Below are 22,206 nucleotides of genomic sequence, written 5' to 3'. Positions count from 1 at the left end.
AAAAAGTGAGGCAAAGAATGACTGTGAGAAAAGACAGCCACAATGCTAAAGGGGCCAGGATGCTGCAGTGCAGACCCACACCAGCCTCTGCACATGCCACACGTGGCCTCTAGGTCTAGCACTGAAGTCAGAAAAAACTCCCTACACCAGGAACAACTGCAGATACAGAGACTGCCAAAGCAGAGCCCAACCAGAACTCTGCACGAACCAAATAAGGATATTTTAAGGGAATTCAGTTATTAAACACTGGAATACACAAACGGATGCCAACGGTCTGAGAGACAAGGCCAGGGTACAAGCTAGCATAATTCAAGTCCTGCTTACTTTACCCATACCATTATTGTTTGTAACACTCTGGTGCCTAAGAGCTTTACTCAAATAGTTTCAGAGCTCCCACGTGCTAACAGGAGCACGACAGCCTTGGGCCAAGTCTGAGAGCACAACAAGAAAACACAACACAAGGAAGGGAGCAGAAGGCAGCAATGACACAAAGGTTGTGAGAGGAAGGGGCCAGGGCAGCTGCCTGGTGCTTATCAAGCACCTCATGGGCTTCACAACAGAGAAATTGAACAGCAGTTAGAAAGGGTATTTGTTGGGTTTTTTTCCCTCCGTAGCACTAACCTTGTAAGGGACAGTATAGGTGAAAACAAGAAGGTATTTGGTAAAAAATGAGATTTAGGAGCAATGAAGGTAGAAAACATGAGCCAAGTCTGAAGCCTTGACATCAACTCAACAAGTGGTCTCGGTTATAAGGAATGGGACAACCCTTGTGAGAACAGCAAGCAGGACATGGCTAATATAAACCTTTTCTTCTCAGAGAAGCCAGTGATGACATTTCTTTGACAACACTTTACTCAGCCTGGCTATCACAGGTCAACACAAAGAAACCCACCACTGTGTGCAATTAAGTACTACAGCCAGACTCTACTCCACTCTAACTGCAGGTCTGCAGGAGGAACCACAACTAAACTGAACCACTAACATTCCTGGAAGGTATGGGCAATCATTTTGTAACTTCAGACTGTCCCGAACTTGTTTACATCAGAAGGAAATGGTCAGAGCAACCTGTGCAATCTGAGTACATCTTAACTTTAATTGGTGATAAAAGACATCAAGGAAGGGACCACAAGAAACATGATGTAAGATTTTAAAAAGGAGATTTACAAGTTAGTTTTTTTTTCTTTTTTGAAAAGCAAACTGATGAACATTTCCTTGCTGTTGAACAAGTTTTTACCATGTAAAATACATCTGTGGAAACAAAAAAATGCTACAAATTCAGGAGCTACTATGGGCTTAATGTTGCAGTTAGAGCAATTGCCAGAAACAGCTGCCCTGGCATATGTCATCATTAGACACAGTGTCTATCCCCACGACAAAACAGAGCTGCAGATCATACTTCAGCAGCTCAGAACCTCCAGGACTTCATATACCATTATAGATTAGTGCTGCTGAAAAGGGCAAGAAATTAAAAGAAGAATGAACAGAGAAATGAATGCTTTCAAATCCAGTTCAATCTTTCCCTCCCAGCCTGGTCACTTGTTCTGTGAAGTGGAAGGATGTAACTTGGTTAAAGACACAAAGGAAACAAACAGTGATGGGAGCCAGTGTCAAAATAGTTTCTGGAAATTACAACAGAAGTCACCTGACCACACAGAAATGGGGTCCTTAAAGGTGTCTTCACAATACACTGCCCAGATGAATTCACTGACAACAGGGTATCAGCTCTTAACCCAAACCACTGCTGTTCTCCTGCTCCTTATTATCCATGTATGAAAGCACATTTTAATATGCTCATTGATTCTGACTTGTCTGAAGAGGCACATGCATGATCATTAAATCTGTCTCTAATATTTTAGGCTTGCTTTCTTTCTCACCCACACAGTGCTGAACATGTGAAAGCAGGAAAACCAAAAAGTCTGAATAAAGAGACAGTAAATATATTGACCAACACATTCAGCAGAGCTGTTCTAACCGAGAGCACTGCCTAAAGAACATTCAAGCAGATAATGGAAGCACACAAATTAAGAAAGTAAATTCTAGGCATGCAGTCATGCAACAGCAGGCAAATCAGGTGTGTTTTTTTCTTTTACAGACATGGATTATGGCATTAATTGGACTCTAATTATGCTACACTGGCAAGATGCCATAAGGGAAGAAATAGCATAAAACATGAATTATGTATATAAATATTTTTTGTTTTGGTAAGTGTTTAAAATAGATTATTTTTAAGACATTTTCATCAACAGACAATAAAATGGCATGAGGAATATTCCACGACTTGCAGCATTCATATGCAGAGGAGTTTTTTCCTGTGCTAAGTACCTCTAACCCCCCTGTGCAGGATGCAGACAAGTTAAACCAGAAGGCTGTACTCGAAGCATTAAAATTGCTTACTTGCCACTGGAGAACGCATCAATTAGGAAGCTGAACGGAGAAGAAACCAAACCACAACAACTAGAGGTGAATTTTTAATTTCAGAAACTGTTCTTTACTATCAGCAATTTTCTTCTGCTCTCAGAAAAAGAGAACCTTAAATTATTTTGTGGCAAAACATCACTGTTTGCTTAACAAATGGCTGAGAGCAAAGGTGTCATTGAAATCATAACACTATAGTTCACAGTTAAGTCACTTTTCAAAGATGGTCATGTTTTACGCTATTTAGATTAGCTCTGAAACAGTTGGTCTAATCTGAGACAATCATAACATGTTATTTCTATGCTCTAAAATCTGCCACATAAAAAGGCCATTACGTGCAGGATCTTACCACTAACAAGGCACTATCATCAGTATGCTGAGACCTTCTGGATGGAAAGGGACACTGGGAGGTGGGAGAGATGGAGCAATGTCAGCAACACACAGGATGTCAGAAACACACAGCATGTGAACAGACAGACATTTTGGAACATGTACTGCTTGGCTATGGCACAGTGAAGCTTTTTAAAACAACCCATGAAGTACATGTAACTCTGCAGGAATATGCAGCCACATGACCCACGAGTTACAGTGCATTTGTATCACTTAAGGAATCAATTATTCTGCTCCCTGTGTTGTCTCAAGCAAATACAGAAAACTGTGCACTCACAGTGCTTACTGTGGTGGAACAAAGGACCCTTTAAAGGAATAAATTAAGAACAGAAGAATACTAAGAAGAAAGAGGAGCAAAAACTATTTCAATTACCCCATGTTTTGGTAATTTTCTAACAAAAAAGAGTTAACTGGAAAACACTGCTAAAGAACTATAATATTCATTATATTATTAAAAGTTTTGATCTGATTAACACTGCCAAGTGGATTATCTTCCACTGGACAAAAGTGGGGATGGCAAGCAGTGGAAGAGCTATTACTATGCAGAAATCTGATGCAGAGACTGAACAGATGTCATTGGCTCAGCTCTTGTGTATTCTAGAAGACTGAGCCTTGTATGATTTGTGTTCCCTTACTGGTTTTGATTATAAAACTACAGTAGAAAAAAACTTTTTTTGGAAGAAAATTTTTTTTTGATAGCACTCAAAATTCTAATGCTTAATCCTTCTAGGATAACTGGTGATCTAATAATTGGAAACTGGGAGAAAACTACTCAGTGATGGATAACTGTAACACAGTAACTTGTCTGAACACTCCTGTTAGAAAGCAGACTACTGTTCACAAGGAGCGTGTTAAAATGGAATATGAAATGTATTTTCTGCAGAGAACATAAAAACATACAAGAAACAATAAAACAACACACTTGGACATCTACATGAACAGAAGGAAATATCAGACTGGTCCCATAATAAAAAAAAAACCAACCCAAGATTTAATAATGTGCGATAAAACTATGCTATAACCTAGTTCTGAAGAGTTCTCCACCGTCAGGAAAATAACCGAGGGAGAGAGCTAAGAATTCCAGTGCTGACATCCCCAGTAATACTCTCATTGGACTCTTACCTCACTATCCAGAGGACTTTGCTTCTGAGGACTTAAGGATGCTTTTTGCTGTAGAGAAAAGGGAAAAATGAAAGACCAGTTTAAAATGTCACAGAGAGACAGAAGCTCAGAACAAACCAGCATAACTGAAAAGTGTTTTAAAACTCAGAAGTCCTAGTTTTTAAATAAAACATGCATTGGGGAGGATTGCAAGTTTCCACTGAGCAGAAACTTCACTGATATTAGTAAAAATAGCCTTTATTTCACATGAAAACAAAAAAAACCAAATTGGCTTTCCTTAATTATGCATATTAAAGATGCATAACAAACTCAAAATATAACCCAAGGGAGGAATTTAACTGCTGAGAATAAAGTACTCATGAATAACAAAGGCAACAGGAAAAAAAAAAACCCAAACCAACACCCCCAAGAGGCTCATCAGTGAACAAAATGCATCCTAAGAGCTAAAGCCTCTAACTGACAGACTGAGCTGGACCTTCAATAAAAGCAGCTCTTCTACTAAACACTGCCAGGGGTCTGAGACTAGCTGGTGCTAATGAAAAGCTCAGTGTCAGGCAGCTAAACCCCTTTTTCTGAACTAACTGTACACGTTACATGAAGGCAATAAAACATTCTTTGTCTCTGGGCAGAACACCCTAAGCACAAAACATTTCTTAAATCTGTGATGGTGAGATTTGGGCAGCAATGACTGCAGTGACAGAGAAAGCAAAGACACAGCAACCACAGAGTGTCTGAGGTACCTGTGCTTTACCTGGAAGTCACTTATCTTATTATCATGAAATAATCATTTCATGATGAGGCAACATTATATTTTTGTGTATATGATTGCTTTCTTCACTGTTTAATTTGTCCTCAAAATTAAACTGCCCCTGTGCCTTCTCAAATGAAACTCCTTCTCTCTTGTACCAACCCTGTCACATCTAAGCAAGTGAAAATTGAGAGAACAAGGTGAGCTATGCAAAACCAGAATTTTTTTGCAACAATCATTTTGGGAAGGCTTCCACCTTCCTCCCCAGTTCTAGCTTTGCCTGTTAAGCTACAGCACCATCACTGTATGAACTTGAATGCTATTTGTCCATTTTCTTTATCAAGTGCTCTGCACACCCAGAGCACAACATACAAGCATTAATGACCTCGGCGATTAGGTATAATTAAGAGATTCAGAAAAGATATAAAGGTATCAAGTTGGTACTAAAAGGAGGTACCTTAACAAAGTCAAGGACAGCTTCTCTCTGAATCTGCTTTGTTCTCATCCTCTCCTCCTCGTACTGGAGCGCTGCCAGCTGTGCCTCGCGCCGTGCGCGCTCCACGTGCCTGCGCTGCAGCTCGCAATCCGAGCTGGGCACCTGGGGCAAACAGGGCAGCAGGCAAGTAAAGACAGAGCTACAGATGGGTCATGCAGAAAGAAGCATGTCTTGTGGGCAACATGCCTTATGGTTCGGTTTTGCACCAAACTCAGGCAAAAGAATAAAACAGCAGAGCTCGGTGTGTTACCTGATTGTGGTGACTTGACAGCGAGAGAAAATAAGGCGAATCGGGCAAAGGTCTGACAAAGGCAAAAACAGAGAGTAAAGGTACAATTTTGCATACATGAATTGTCAGTGACACACAAGTATCTCATCAAATCAAGAGAGTACTATTTAGTAAGCAAAGCTGTTAAACTAATTGCTGCAATCATGGTTTAACTCACTGTGCACAACAGACTTCATGCAGTCATTGCCATCTCTGCTCCTGAATTGTGCTATGTTTTTCTACAGCATAATATGTACCAGTGGAGTTGTATGCTTGGCCTATTACACTGAGATACTCAGTACTTCATTCCCATTCTCTGAGAGTACCCAAACCAGGAACATTTCACATGATTCTCATTTAGAGGAACAACTGGCTATTGCGGCTATTTGGGGGAGGGAGGAATAATAAAATTAATCAGTAGAAACTGTACATTTCTTTTCCCTACCTCTCTGTCCTGTCCACATAACTCCTTAGTACTTGATGATGCTCTTTGTCCTGCATCAAATTTAGAGTTTCAGGTCTTCGCAATTCATCGGTATCCCTGCAGGTAAACACCAGGTGGAAGGGGATTGGCCACTGATGCACACAAAGTACTGTCAGATGAATTCTTCTCTAGGTTACAGCTCTTTTTCTAAGAGAATTGCCTAGACCATTAGCTTCAGACAACCACAAAAGTGAAATTTAGGATGACTAAAGAAATCATGTTGTGATACCAAGTCAGATCACAACTACTGCAGTGCATAACTAAATAAGTGTAACTTGCTTAGGTAACAATGATTTCAAAACACAGACAGATGGATTCCCTCTTGTAAGACTGTATTCTGGTTATTGCAGGCCTTGCTCTGCTCTGGAAGGAACAGAACTATTTTTGAACATCAGCACTCTCTGATACTTTCAGAACAGTCCTGCTCACTTCGCCGATCAGGCTATGACTTCCTATCCGCCAGTGACACAAGCCATCAAAGTCACAAGGCAAACAAGGCCCAATCTGTCTCTTATGGATCACATCAACAACAAGAGAGAAATTTTGCAGTCAGTTCTTTGCTTGAAGGCAGTTGTTAGCACTGAAACAATTCCCAAGGTCCACAGTTTATGGCATGTTCCCTGCCATGTTGCTGCCTAGAAGCAAAGTTGATGGAAATCAAGGAGATTACTCCTGACAGCCCAAACACTGTAACCTTTGCTCCCCGGGGCAACTCTGGCACAGAGACACACTTAATGCACTCCCAAAAAATGTCAGCCCATCTGCCTGTGTGTAGACTTACGACCTTCTTTGCATGGAGAAGTTTAAGAGATGAGGAAGACCCATACGTTACAGGTCTCTGCTAATTAAATTAGCACCAGTGCACATGACAAACCCATTACTGTGCTGTCATGAAGGGACTGGACAGGGTTCAACTGAGTGCCAAGAAGTGTATTCAGAGCAGAGCACACACAGCTTTGTTGCATCAGGAATGCACCACAGTCTGTGCAGAGGCACAAACTGTATTGAATTGAATCAACCAATGTAAGTACTCTCGAGATGAAGTCTGCACTACATCCAACTCTAAGTTTTAATGGCTCCAACATGCTGCAGGAAAAGGGGCTGCCTGCCAAGGCATTTGCACAGAATCACTGTGGAAGCAGTTTACAGCTTGTGGTCGCCACAAATGAAACATTTGACTAATACAAGCTTAAAATATAAAACAATACTCATTGTCATATGGCTGATTTTACCCAGTTTTGCATGACCTGGTTTTAGTGCCTTATGAAGCATTTCATTCTGCTGCAGCACAACATGAGTAAGCTAAAATTCATTTAGTTCATTAATTACTTCTGTGTGAAGATCTGCTGCTATCCTTCAGTCAAATTTTGAAAACACTGGATACCCCAGTGAACTACAACTTCCTGTATCATCAACATCTGTCTCTGTAAACAGCAGCTCTGCCCTAGCCTTCTCCTGTTTCCTTCAGATGTATCGTGGAAACCAGTGTTTGTAAATCTAATTACTTCCACATTGACCACAAATGTTCAAAGAGGAAAGTAAGTAAACAAACAAACAACCAGCCTTTCAAACCAAGAGCACACACTTCATTTGGGGAGGATGTGTCAGGCTGCTGTGTTACCTCATACCTTACTTGTGGACACTGCAGGATAAGGAATGCTGACAAATGCTGAAGGAGTTACTCTCCTTTACACCGGTACAGCTACTGGATCTGAACATTTACTGCACATCTCAAAATGGAAAAATTTATACACTGATCTTGGTTTCATTTTGCTCTTCCAATACCATTTTAGAATCCATTAAAAATTAATTTCTACTGACAGTGTAAGTAATGACACACTTAGGACTAGCAGTTGTCTTCCCTCCCTGCTCCAAACATTCCATGTACAAGTGGGCTGGTTTTCTGCTCAGTCCCTGCACATTCACTTTTACTCCACAGAACACTGAAATGCTTCCATGGCATATTAACAGTTCTATCCATTTTGATTTTAGTTTCATTTACAAGAAGTTGTACATTTGTTTATTTTCTAGTCTTTTAAAGAGACATCCAAAAGTCTTTTCTTAAACTTAAGCAATCCTCATTGACATTCTGTCCAACCCTGACCCTTATTTTACATACAAGAATTCCCTCCAGTGTACATCATTCAAAAACTCTACTTTGTTAACTAAGTGACCTGCTTTCAGCATTGCCTCTCATTTCATCCTTTCTTCTCCTGATGGAAGCTCATGATGATGGCACAGAAAAGCACACTTCAAATTAAACTGAACCCTTACACTACTACAGCTACCAACAGTCAACCAAGAATGTGACCCCACAGCACATCAGAGGCTCCACAGTAACTCTGTGCTTCCTCTAACCCTGCACTATCTTTATGCCTTCTGTCCTTGATAGCTTAAATCAACGATTTAATCACAGCACAAATTAAATTACAAAAAGCAGCTCTTAAATCAGTTTAAAAGTATACACTTCCCTGAGACACATTTCTTTAACCAACTGATTTAAAGCTGAGCATTGGCCTAGAACAGCTGTGCCTTTTGTTCAATGCCATTATCAGAATCCCAGTTCCTAACCTGGAGCAGTAACTTGCCAGCAAAATGCCATGCACATTCTGGTGAAGCAACAGAAAACAATGCCATGTCCTTAACATGTTCAGTAAACCCGTGCTCTGCATTCCTCATTAAATTCTGGATAAAATGATTGTTACCACAGTAATTTTACCTGTTTTGATGCAAATGTCGTCTTGTGTCCTCTGTTCTCTGAAGCTCTCTGACAGACACAGGCTTTACTGGGGAGTTCTATGCAAAAAACCACCAAAGACTAAGTTAGCAACTTACTCAGAAAACTGTACCTGTCAAACAATCTCTTTGTAGAGCTGTATTTGTAACTACTGATATCTGAAATACCCAACAAATAAGCACAAAACACAACTCAGGGACGTTAATTTCCAACCAGGCAAGCTCGCTCTCACTTTTCTCTCCAATTTAAATAAATATTAGTTCAAAGACTAAATCTGCCTGCTGTTAACTTTAGGAGTTTAACACCTCCACTATGAAGAATCATGTGGAGAAGTTCATGTAGGTAGAAAATATTTACTGAAATTTATATCCATTCCTTGGAGTTTAACCCTGCAAGTGTACAGCAGTGCAGACTGGGTTCTCAGAAACACAGGATACAGCAGCTGATGGTCATTTATGATGCTCTAAAACAGGTCCCAGAGGGATCAGGAAAGCAAAACATGGGATGAATAAGAACACATCGGGTTTAATTTGAGCTATGGAATCATTTATCCCATTGGAAACAGAGACACATTACCTCTCAAAAACTTTTACTGACACCCATTAATGTAGAAAACCAGAAACTTTTCAAGACTAACTGGCAGGTTTTCACTCCTGCTGCATGCATGCTGCTATATTGCATGGTTAGCCTTCCTAAGGAGTATTCTGGATGGTCTTTTCAGAGACATTACTGCTTCTGCTAAAAGCAGTTTAATTTTTTTGACTACAGAGACCTGAAGGAATAGCTTTTCTGCTGTTGACCTATGTCTTTTCCGTATCTACAGCAGAGTCCTCGGGCTGCACTGCCAATAGTTGCCTTTTCTGAGTTTTACTCCTGTGTCTCTGCTTCAAGGGACATCAGCTTCTGCCATTTGATGCTGAGTTTATGAGATTTGCAACACGAAGGCACCTCTTCTATCCGTGTGACTGATTTTAAACAGAACAAACAGTAACAAGGTGGACAAAATAGGCACCAGACAAGATCTCTGTTCTTTTTTTATTTCTTCAAAGAGCAAATACCTTTCTGCTTCGGAACACACAAAGCTTTGAAAGGCCAGATCTGAATCACAGAGCAATGGCTACTGTTTCAGCAGATCAGCCACATGGATTTTTCAGACAAGTGACTCATGCAGCCTGCACAGTGAGCTGCTGGGCCGTGTGACTGTGTACACAGGTACTAATTAAGACTGACAGAACACAGAAGGAAACATTACGGGGCTGAAAATCTGTCTCTATAGGTTTGTTTTCTGAGGACACTCTCCAAAAGTGTTCCATCCAAATGGCTTAACAGGGAACAGTTTTCTCAAGGGCTTTCCTGGGGTGTAGGAATTTAATTAATTCAAGTAAAAGCACCACCTCGTTAGAGATTCGCCGCTGGTCAATATATGCCATGAACTGTGAGCTGAGGCTGTCTGAGTCCATGCACTTGGGTTGCCTCACCTCTTCCTCCTCCTCTTCCGTGGCACAGCTATCAATATAGTCAATCTGATCGAGATCATGTTCCACTTGATAAATATACACAAAGAAAACACCCCAAATTAGATAACCCACAAGACAGGAAAAAAACCAACAAAGCAGCAATGTCAGGAATTAAGGCCCTCCTGTTTTTCTTCCATCTGGGAAAGCTCAGCCTAAAAGCTCTTGGATTCTGCCAGGTCCACTAACATTTGATAAACAAATTTAGAAATAATGGTAAAATTTATGCTTTTCAAAAAGCAATGAGAAACATGCATCAAGCACAGTGTTCTATACTGCTGGATGCAGATGGTTTTGCAGTGACTGAAAAAGTAAATACTGGGATTTTTTTTTCAACACCAAAAACTATATATCAAAACCTGTCAGCTAATGCCAAGAATGTGCAACGATTTGTTTACATTTTTGAATAATTTCTCTTGGTTCTAATTAATCTCTGTCAGAAAAATTGGAATGGATATGACAGATTCTTCTACTGTTTTTACTACTACAACAACAGAATAGAGAACAGTGTGTATAAGTTATCTGGATGCAATATGCAATGAATATAGGAAAAATATTATATGTGAGAATAATGAAGAACACTACAAAAAGCAACAACTCCCCTCTAAAACTACAAAAAGGCACCTGCAATTTTACTGTAAACAGAGGAATGAAAAAAGAAATTAGGAATCACTGGAATGAGAACAAGAAACAGCACAGCTTGGCTGGTATTGATTTTCCTTTGTATGGGAGATATTATGTAGGGCAATTTTTTCACTTGTCACTGCTTTTGCACATTCTGCCCAGGGATTCTGAGAGTCATGACATTGAGCAAACTACCCTGGTGAAAAATGCTGTGCTACAGATGCAGGGGAAAGCATAATCTCCCTTTCAGAGCATCAGAGCTTTCTTCTTTCCTTAAATTCTCCCCAAACCTACTCCAGACTCTCCTCCAGACATTCTTACTCTACTCCCCCACCCCTTTCCTGCTTGTCTGAAACAGACTTCTCTTTGCCTCACCACACAATCTAGCAACTGTTCCTGCCAAAGCCACCTCCTCTGCTACCACAACCATCCAAAACAGCATTCCTAGATACTTTGGCTTCATTAAATCTCCATCTCAGTTTCAAATCTTAAAAACCCCCAAAGAAACCAAAACTCCCTTTTTTCCAGCCTTACTAAACATTTATTATAACAACAATAATGAAACAGAGGGTGGAAGATATCGATATCTGTGTAAGGAACACAAAACTGGAAAGCATCTGGATCTGGGACAGCCACATGCCATGGCTTGTGTCCCTCTTGGATACTCCTACTGAACTGATTGTGCTCCAACCAAAAAGACTACAAGGCATTTTGAAATCCCTGGTGTGCAAAACCTAAAGAACAAAATAAGTTTGGTCTTGGAGGCAGAGTTGGCAGCACTACCTGCTATTAAGGCTGCCCAGAGCTTCCCAGGACACCATGTCTTCAATTCTTCTAACTTTGCCAGAATTTAACTGTTTGAACTGATTTTTTTCCCCTGTTAATGTGTAAAAGAGTGTGTCAACTAAGAAGTTTCAGGTATTTCTAAAAGAGGCCAGAGAAAACAAAAGATTGTGGCGAACAAGAACAAGACCAAGAAAAGAAGATAGCAAAAGATGCAGATGAGTAGGAGGAGGGAAGAAAAAGTGGGAGCTAGGCACAGAAGATTAGAAGTAGCTGGGAAAAGTGATGCTCAGGTAGAGAACATGACCTGTAGCCATTAGGGAAAATGAAACACGGAGCAACTGAGAAAGAAGAAAAATGAGTCAAATTCTCTGAGGATGAGATCTGATAATTAGTGCAGAGAAATAGAGAAGAAGGAATGACTGAAACAAACAAACCTGGAAGAAATGCTAAATTTAGGGCATATAAACCAAAAGAGACAGTGGCAGCAGTAGATCATTGGAGGCTAAAACAGAGGAGGACTGCAGAGATCAAGAAACACGGAAAGCACTGTCACCTCCTGAACAGCTACGAGGGTGTTACTGTCAGGCTGCAGGACACCAACTGAGAAAGTGCAACAAAGCAACATCACTCACAAACATCAGTCCCTCCTACATGACTTGAAAGTTTGGATTAAACTCCAAGACTCTGGAATGAGACACTTGTGCTACTTGGAAATATGAAATTCCCTGACAAAATTGCTCATCCCGTTCCGACAGCAGTCGGCACAGAGCACGAACAATTTAGTACTGCTGTAGATCTTCCCCAGCAGCTCAAACAGCAAAACTCCATGCACTGAAATCCAAGATCCCAAAACGCTGTTTGAAGTAGTCGGAGACTTTCATGCAGCACATAAGCAAAAGCTGACACAATGCCTTACAAAAAATCCTAATTCTGATGCTGTTTGATTTTGCCTTTGCCATCCTTAAAACAACAGTGTTTTGACATAACATTCCTTTTGTGTAATTCCACCTGAATATTTCTTTTTCTCCCTCTTCAGACAGCCTATTATTTATAGCAAACACCCTGGAACTTTAATAATGCTGACAATGAACACTGCTAGCCAAAGGTCACTATTTACCTCCACCATTGGTTACGACTGTGCTCCCTCTGCTCTCCTGGTACTGACTTTCTCTGCGCAGCCTCTGCTCCTTGGTGATCTCTGCCACACGTAAAGGGAGATCTGAGAACTCATCTGTTGGCTTTAGGAAACAAACAGTGAAGGTAAGAAACACTTTTATCCAGAAATACCATCTTTAAGCTACCACCTCTTGACTTGGGTTTTCACTTGAGTTTTCCTAGTTTGCACCCACAAAATGCTAATTTAAAGCAAAATACAGCTATAGTGTATTGATCTGAACACACATACAGTTCATTAAAACTCATGAACACACATACAGTTTCATTAAAAACCAGCTTGCCTACAGTTTTGTTTGCAGGATCTGCAAATGTCTGAAAACATCCCAGGATGGAAACCAAGAACCTTCTCAAAAATCAACCTAGGAGTGCAAGCAGATGTATAGAGTTCAGCTCACAGAGATGCTTTAGGTCTTGGCTACACACACATACAGTTCATTAAAACTCATGAACACACATACAGTTTCATTAAAAACCAGCTTGCCTACAGTTTTGTTTGCAGGATCTGCAAATGTCTGAAAACATCCCAGGATGGAAACCAAGAACCTTCTCAAAAATCAACCTAGGAGTGCAAGCAGATGTATAGAGTTCAGCTCACAGAGATGCTTTAGGTCTTGGCTACTTTCTAGTCTAGATGTCCCAAGAGGGAAAGCGAACTTAGAACTTCTTCCTGGGAAAAAGAACTGACAGTCTCTTTGCTAAGAGATTCCATTGTCCTGCTTCCAAATGGCAAACAGATTTTAACATTTCAGACAAGTTGCAAAGAAAGAAGACAAAGTTTCCATCTGATTTTTGAAGCTTAATCTCCGCGTTCAGACTTATTTTATTTAAACAACTACTTATGAGTAATTTCAGTTGACTCAGCATTGTACCAAGTTACAAGCTTTTTTTAAAATGAGGAACACGATTTTTCTCATCTTTTATGCTCCAGCAAATTAATGTCATGCACTGTTTTACATATTTCTGTTGTTATTTCCAACTCTGCATCCATCCCATATAAAATTACGTTTGTTTTTCTCCAATAAAACAACAAATCGTTTTGGCTCAAGGCAACCTGCACACTGGCATACATGTTACCTATGGAATATGCTCCCAGATGTGTATATTTGGCTCTCTTTCCTGTACAATACTACAATATTGCACTCAACAAAAATAAAGCTGCAACACTTACTTCGTTCCCTGACCACCTTTTGTCTCCACTGTCCACACTGTTGAAGCCAGAATCGAGTGCTCCATACGGACGACTGGAATAGAGTTCCTCGTGGCTGTCAAACACATAGTTTTAGTTACTGTAATAACATAAATACCACCAAAAGCTTCTCAGCTATTAGAGACCAAGAGCAGAATAAGTCACCAAGCACAGCTGCAGTGTGTTCACAAGCTCAGCACGTTTGAAAGCCTCACACTGCATTTGCCACACAGAGCAATGGCAAGTGCTTACAGCTACACACGCCTGTCAGTCAGCTGTCACCTGCCACTGCCTGGTGCTCTGAGAGCTAACCTGACCCAAAGGATACAGCCATACTTCAAACACTTCCCAAATAGAAATCATGACGAAGAAAACTGAAAAGTGATCTCGTATTTCACTGATTCACAAGTCAAACTTTCGTTTTCTGCTACACTTATGATTTCACTGATTCACAAGTCAAACTTTCATTTTCTGCTACACTTATGTTTTTTGGTTGAAAAACATTGTCCCACAAACCTCATCACCAGTAAGCATAAACCCCTGCAATACTACTAAATCACGGAATAAACTCCTTCTACACAAAAGTACACAGCATGTACTGCATAACTGTCTTCTGTGTCATAATTCCCCACCTAAGAAACTCTGCAGTAAGCTGGACATTATTTCAAATGCATGATAATGACTGGAGAAGTACAGTTTTCATCTCCAGAGCTTTGTCAATGACATGTCTAGCCAAAGGCATTAGACATGTGCCCAGTGTTACAATACACACAACCAAACAGCCATACTGTTCTTCTCTACATTTCTGGGCTTAAAAACTACGTAATTCAGCAGTACAGCCATCACAGATGTCAAATCTGGCAACTGCTGGAGATAGCTGCAGTGAAAGAGACAATGGGACTTGTCTGATCCACTGCAGATGGCATTTCACAACGGCTCAACTGTCCTACTGGCACTCGATGCCCCAGGGAGAACTGCAGCAGCAATTACTGCATAATGCATAAGGAAGAATGAGTTTCAGGAAACTAATTGCTTCACCCCATCATAACTAAATTGCAGGTCATTTTCTCACTGGTATTGCACTCAAGTTGTTGCTCCCTCTGAATTCCTGCTTTCAGGAATACTCATTTTCAAATTACTTGTTCTTATTACTAATGCAGCACTCTGTGTGTGTGACTTTGTAGAAGAGTGACAGACTATTATCCAGGGGTACTTTAATTTTCAGATGGCCATGAAACAGCAAAGCAGTAACAGGAGGGATGGAGAGTTACAATGAAAAACATTAGGCTATACATCTGCTCCTGTACAAAGGTACACCAAAAGAGAAGCTCTTGTACCTGCATGGAGTTCTGATTAACTCAGAAGAGTTCCACCTTTATGGCTCTGTATTTGAACAGAAAGATCATCTGCATAATAAACCACTAGAAAACAAAAAAGGGAAAGAAAAAACGACTCCCTGCTTTTGGGTGGGAAGACAAGAGAGTGACCATGAAATTGCTCAGGATGATTAAGTGGAACCACTGACAATAGAACCATGCTTGTGCTAACAGTTCATAGAACTTACATATTGGATTTACAACATGGATCAAAGAAAAACCCATCTGCAGCATAATTCCATTCTAAATGAATCGATGTTTTCAGAATCTCCTGAGCACCCTCTTGTAAGCTGAACAATTACTGCAAATTGAAGAGCTCAAAAATGGGGAAGTATTTTGATACAGATTTTCTTTTAGCCTTACTTTTCAACTTGAGATTTTTGAAAAGTAACACTAACACTAAGGTTAGCTGGAAGCCCAAAAATACATAATCACTGCTCCCACAACTTCCCCTTTTCAACATGAAAGCTGCTCTCTGTCTTCCCAGACACTTTACACATGTATAACCATACAGGAGCCGTCCTGAAATCAGTTGAGACTAAAGATTTTTATTCCTCCCTGACCAACAAGCTACAAGGAGCAGCAATTAGGCATTCAGATAGATCAGAGCTTTTTGGGGCAACCACAACTTACAGGGGCAGCTATGTAAGGCTTGAAATCAAAGGCTGAGGAGCGAAATGCCTGCTAAGGCCATCAATCAAAGGAAAGACAATACTTGCCACCATTTCAAAGGCACAGCTCCAAAGCCACACTAAAATATGTATTTTTACCTCTTGTAAGAAAGAACAGTTGCCCAACTCCCAGAATATCCACTACACTGGTTCATGCATGAGTACTTTGCATTTTAAACCTTCCAACTCCAGGCTATGCCAGTCTGCCTCAGTGCCAACTGCAACACAGCTTGGACAGCTCTGCCTCCTCTCAACCACAGTCAATCCAGTACCAACCTGAGATGCTCTGACCTTCAGTGCTGCAAATGAGAGAGTGCCTGCAGCAGATTAAACCTTGCTGCAAGATCAATCTCACGTAGCTTAAGTTTAGGAAAGGACTCCGTGCTCGAGGTTTCACTCTGGTGAGAGTCTGATGTAATTCCACAAGGCTAAAACAATTAGCTGTGCTAGAACCTCCAATCCACACCTGCCATAATGTTTCAGAGTATCTTGTTTTATCAGCAGTATCAACAACTCTGCTATTAAAACTGATCAAGGGTGAACTGACAGCACCACACAACTTCCTTAAGCCTTAAGAGTCTCCACCACTCAGTTTCAGATTCTCAACCCCCATGGTATTGCACTGAGCTTATCAGATAAGCCAGCAGTAAAGTCTAGGTGTACTGACTGATACTTTACTTCTGTTGGTCACCTTTAAAGATAGCAAACATAAAACTCTCATGACATGCCTGGAAATATTAAGGTTATCGTAGCTGAAGGCTTTTATTTCTTTCATCCCAAGTCTCAGAAGAATATAACAACTTGGGATCCTCTCTTTCACTGGATCATCCTACCATTTTCTTCTAACATGTACTCTGATCCATGGACAGTTCTTCCATAGGTACATGAAGACAGGAGGAATCATCTGCAACACTAAATGCCCTAAACAGCACAGTAACAACAAATAATTCTATCACCAACTCCTATCTCCTCTGGGGTACGGAAATACAGCTAAAGGAAAGCCAGCTGAAACTCATTTCACATGGCTGAATCTGGCAGCCACTCTGGAGAAAGCATTTTCAACCAATTCTGCTCTTGTTTTTACATTCATAATACCAAACTATGATTCAAACAGATTAATTCTCATTTCATAAAAGCAGTTTATGAAAACTTCCATAGTAACACACAACTACAGACAACAATAAATCAGTTAGCACACAGCCCACTGATTTTCTTGTGATTTCCCTTAAAAATAAACAAACTATGTTAGCGCTAAGCAGATCATGACATTTTATCATTTAGAGCCTTTTCTTTCCAGTTACAGGACAGTACCCTCAGTATGACACAGAAACTGCAACGGCTTGTACTGGAAACTGAGTAACACTCAACATGTTCATACATTGACCTCATCTAGAGAAATAACCTAAGACATTCAGTGCTTATGAGGAATTACTCTGTCAGTCCCTCATGCAAATTCTTCTTCATAAACCTGACTCACACTGATTTATCATGAGGTCCCTGATTTGTGTTTTACTGCTGCTAAGACAGTGGTACATTCTTTAGCAACTTCCTCCTCCACACCTTATTACCACTTTCCAAGATCACCTAGGTAATTTTTATATATGTTCAAGTTTCATACTTCACTGACTCCCTTTTTTCTGTATCATGTAACAGAAATAAATCTTAACTCCTGCTTTTTGCTAGACATCTTAATTTAGCAGCTGATAGGGCTGACTGTTCCAGTGTTTGTGTTACAATGCCAAGCAGCAGTGCCAAGTGAAAGCTTGCCAAAAATAAGAGTTTACTAAAAGGGTGGAGATCAGCATTTACACCTGCAGGTTGAGCACAGCAGTTATAAAAATCTGTACAAAAGGTTACAAATCACAGCAGGGGTGTACTTCAGTAAGCCTGTGGAAAATACCAAGATCTTATACACTGAACACACATGCTAACAAGGTGAGAGCACACCCCTGTACCTGGAAGATGCCAACACACTCTTCTTACTGTGTTATCAATTCTAGCACTGCCTTCCATGTGATACTGCCCAGGCCTTCTGAACTGCTCCTCACTTCTTACACAGCCATAAATCTTACTTTGCAAAGCCACCTCCATCAATGCACTTACCAAAGAACAATCCTTGGATCCAGTTTTTTCAAAAAAGGCTCTGACAACAGACAAAATTACCCTGAATGTCATCAAAACTAGAAACTTGGCTTGTGCCAAACTTACCAAGATCCAAATCCCATGGGTCTCCTATCATAATCAGGCAAGTCTGGAGCTATCTTGCATGCTTCTATGTTCAGGTATTTAAATATATGAATTTTTCCTTTTATACATATCTTAAAAAAAAATTTAAAAAATAAGTAAGTATAACTTGACAATACATTTTCAAAGTAACTTACAGACATTTAACATGTACTTGAGAGCAATAAATGAGCACATTTATGTTAACCAATGCATCTTTTCTTCTGATTTCACTGCACTGCAGAGAAACATCTACAGTGGAGCACCATGGGGTGCCCATGACAGACAAGTGGAGGCTGTGCCCAAGTACTCTGGTCTGCAGGCCATGCTGTCAGCTGGATGCTGAAATCTCATCATGCAAACAAGACATAAGCATTTACAAGTACCAGAATTTATACCCTTGGCATCAGAACAGATGCATCCCACCCATGCCCAGATTTGAATGGCAGTGGCAGACTGCCAAAGCCAGCTCAAATTGAAAGTGAATGAAGCCAGTAACAGCTGTCTCTGCTTTCAAAAGGGAAGCAAAACCCTACTGAAACTACAGGTCTTAGCAAGTGCCACTCTTGACTCAGAGGCAGCAGCTTAATGTAGAACCTGTAATACTCAAGGGTTTGTATAGCCACATTTAAAAAATCAAATTAGTCACTAGCCATATTGCAGTTTCTAGCTCTGAGGCCAATTTGAGCACTTTGCTACAAAGCAGCACTGAGGCCTGTCAAAATTTTGATATTTGAGTGGCACAAAATCAGCCTTGTCTGACAGAGCTTCCTCTCTCCCACGCTGAAAGCAGAAACATTCGGCTAACATTAGTGGAATTCTTTGTAATATCCCACAGGTGAGACCACTAATACAGTAAAGTAAGAGAATAAAAAGGGACTTTTCAAGCTGTGTTGTGTATTTAACACTTTCGGACACCCGAATTTATTTAAAATTCTCATGTTCTTAAATAAATTTGCAATGCAATCTTTCAGCTTTCACCTTTGTTCTGCCCTTTTTAGCTGAACTGGACATCTGACTTCCTAGCTGCAGTTTACCTGTGCAGGGGGGGACTGGAGAGGGTTGTTCTCTAACATGATGGTCTGAAGATGTCTGAGGTTCCTGTAACAAACTGGTATTGTTGTTATTTTATTGCAGGAGAAATCTAATCGAATCAAAGGCAACTCAGCCAGCTCTGCAGAGAGAAAATAAACACAATTCAGCAGATTAAAAGAGTATGAAAAAAAAGCAATAGTATTAAATGTGTAACTCACAGAATAATTAAGTACACTACTTCTAGCTCGCAGAGGAAGAAAAAGGCATTGGAAAGAAAGGAGTGCTTGAAGTTTCTGCTGTTGTAGCTGACAGTCTTTATCTCACCTTCAGGTAAACGCACCAAATTATTTCTTCTGACATTTAGGTCCCGCAAGGATTCCAAATTGCCAATCTGTGGAGGTATTGTCTGTATTTCATTACAGCTCACATCCTACACAGCAAGAGTAAAGAATGAGTTACCACTGACTGGTAAGTCTCTGTTAACTAAAATATGCAGCTCTGTATTTAGGGGCTGAACGAAAAGGACAACCATGTAACACCTCAGATCTTTACACTCATTAAATCTCACTGCAGACGTGAAGCATTGTTCTCATTTTAAATACACAGGGGAAATCAAAGCTTTAAAAGATTCAGCACTCAGATGCAGAAATTATTCCAAGTTATCTCATTCAAGTTATTCCACAGTATTTGAGAGAGCACAACTTGCTGCAGAAAAGCTTTTTGCCAGACTGAAACACACCAAGAACTCTAATTCCATCCTGCTCTCCTTCCTAAAATAGGGAAGACACTTAAACTGACATGGACCATTTGCCCTCCAATGCATCTTTCCCTCACATAAAAAATTAAAAGCCTCAGAATATTTCAAACCCTTTTCTAACACCTTTATACAAAGTCAGAACAGCTGGAGACACCATGGCAGACATAAATCTTCCTTAGACTCAAAGCAAATTGAAGTAACTTAACATTACATACAAGTGATTGGTTTACCATCACAAAGTTCTCAGCAGAATGAGAAACAGGATGTTGATTTTGCACATGCCCAGACAGTCTCAATTACTGCAGTATTTTTTTTGCTATTTCTTCTGAAGCACCTCTGAACCTATTAGACACGTCAGTTAAAAAATCAAAGACTGAATAGTAATAGCTAAAAAATAAGTGTGTACTCACAAGCTCTGTCAGCTGCCTGAGCTGTCCAATTTCTTCAGGAATTGAAACCAATTTATTATTACTTGCTATCAAAACTTTGAGTGGTAGACTACAGAGGTGAACTGGCAATGTTGAAAGCTGGTTTCGACTTTTGGACAGAAAGAAAACAAAATAATCAGAACTCTGACGACAAATCTTAATGCAATGGAAGACATACAAAATGCATGACCAAATCAGTTTTTATATAATTACTGTAAAGGCAGTTCCACAAGTTGTTCTTCATTACCTACTTATCTAATTACGTGCAAACAAACTCTGAATATCAAGTACCAAGCCTGATCGGATGCTTTTGAACTCAGGGCTGAGGAATGTGGCATTTTTGTGCACTTTCAGGTGCTTCTGATAAGTGGCCTCTATCACAAGTAAGTATGTTTGAGCAGAGTGCAAAAGCTTTTCTCATAGGTAGTAGTGCAGGTCAGCACACACGAAATGCCAGAGAAAGTCATTAGATACTGAATGTTTAAAGCATATTTTTGGGTGTTTCATGTGGATCAAGAATCTTGGGATGATGAATTTCACTATTCCAACACCCAGACTTGGACATTTCATAATAAACTACTATTTAAGCAAATATGAGGTCATATGACTGTAACCTCAGATGAGAACCAGGCAGGAAGAGAATAAATTGCAAAAGAGGAAGATTCCATTTAAAAATAACATGTAGCTAGAAACAGTGACTGGATGACTAGAAAGTCATTAGAACCTTAAATAAGGCTTTGATCAGATGCTGACATTTAGCAAAATTGCTGCTAAGAAATACACTTCTGCCAATGGAAGCAGCCTGAGAACTCTTTTTATCACTATCACTGCCAATTTCTGACACCACCTCTTAAAAGACCTACAAATGGAAGATGCTGTACAGAGCTGAATCTCATCAACAGGCCAAGCTGCAGCAAGTAGACTTTAGTGCTGGCAGAGAAATGTTAATGCTTGAGAAAGATCTTTAAAAGCCACCAGCAAACTGAAAATAAAGGGAAATTGCATAAGCCTCATTCAGCTGCTCAGGGCTCAATTGCAAAGACTGTGCAAAACCTCCACCATCTCTTTTCAGTCTGCACACCTGCATTTCACAGGAAAACCACTGCACTTTATTTATTTCTTTAGGCTGGAATTAGCTTTCTTCTTCATATTCCACTTCTACACGCTGCTGCTTAATCCTCATGTTCCCTGATCCACCTAGGGGGGGTAAGACTGGTTCAGGTTGCTTTGATTCAATGACATCCAACACAACAATGGGATGATCACACACTGAGTTATCATCACTTATGGATGCACCACAGTTTATAAACCCACACTACCCACGCTAAAGCAAAACTTGTAAGACAACTGTTACCTGATATTTAGAAATGTTAAAGACTGTAAGTTCAAAACAGCCTCTGGGATATAACGAATGCAGTTCTGGTACAAATTAAGACTCTCGAGGGACACGAAGTGACAAGTTTCTGCTGGGAGCTCCGACAGTCTGTTCCGAGACAAATCTGGGAGGAGGGAAAAAAAGAAACATTCAGTAAAACTACCTGAAAACTGTCAAGACAAGTATTGTCATTATGTTCACAGTCACACAGTGGGAACTCTGTAGAGAAAAGCCTCCAGATGTACTTTAATGCACAAGTAGGAAGGAACTGCATTACCCAACCCACAGGGACGACTGAAGGTCAGGCCTATGATGGATATAAAGTTCAGCAGATGTTGCAGGGTGCACACAGGTAAGAAAACATGAAAACCATGAAAAATTCTAATCCATCAATA

General features: G+C 40.2%; 1 protein-coding gene across 1 annotated transcript in view; it reads right to left on the bottom strand.

Annotated features, from left to right (window-relative positions):
- The window catches only part of LRCH3 (leucine-rich repeats and calponin homology (CH) domain containing 3), a gene marked incomplete at its 5' end in the record, with an annotated part of 34,780 nt that extends 12,845 nt beyond the window's left edge, over positions 1 to 21,935 (bottom strand). Inside the window, 14 exons of the mRNA XM_009081894.1 lie at positions 2,765 to 2,818; positions 3,928 to 3,975; positions 5,133 to 5,273; positions 5,422 to 5,473; positions 5,885 to 5,980; positions 8,643 to 8,719; positions 10,055 to 10,203; positions 12,702 to 12,822; positions 13,929 to 14,022; positions 18,202 to 18,311; positions 19,254 to 19,390; positions 19,576 to 19,681; positions 20,419 to 20,545; positions 21,791 to 21,935. Of these exons, the coding sequence (XP_009080142.1) occupies positions 2,765 to 2,818; positions 3,928 to 3,975; positions 5,133 to 5,273; positions 5,422 to 5,473; positions 5,885 to 5,980; positions 8,643 to 8,719; positions 10,055 to 10,203; positions 12,702 to 12,822; positions 13,929 to 14,022; positions 18,202 to 18,311; positions 19,254 to 19,390; positions 19,576 to 19,681; positions 20,419 to 20,545; positions 21,791 to 21,935 (1,457 nt within the window). The remainder of the gene's footprint in view (positions 1 to 2,764; positions 2,819 to 3,927; positions 3,976 to 5,132; positions 5,274 to 5,421; positions 5,474 to 5,884; positions 5,981 to 8,642; positions 8,720 to 10,054; positions 10,204 to 12,701; positions 12,823 to 13,928; positions 14,023 to 18,201; positions 18,312 to 19,253; positions 19,391 to 19,575; positions 19,682 to 20,418; positions 20,546 to 21,790) is intronic.
- Positions 21,936 to 22,206: the final 271 nt, after the last annotated feature.

Source organism: Acanthisitta chloris, unplaced genomic scaffold, assembly GCF_000695815.1.
Source record: "Acanthisitta chloris isolate BGI_N310 unplaced genomic scaffold, ASM69581v1 scaffold3799, whole genome shotgun sequence".
Lineage (NCBI taxonomy): Eukaryota > Metazoa > Chordata > Aves > Passeriformes > Acanthisittidae > Acanthisitta > Acanthisitta chloris.
Note: the sequence above shows the minus strand (reverse complement) of the source record. Positions and strands in the feature narration are given on the sequence as shown.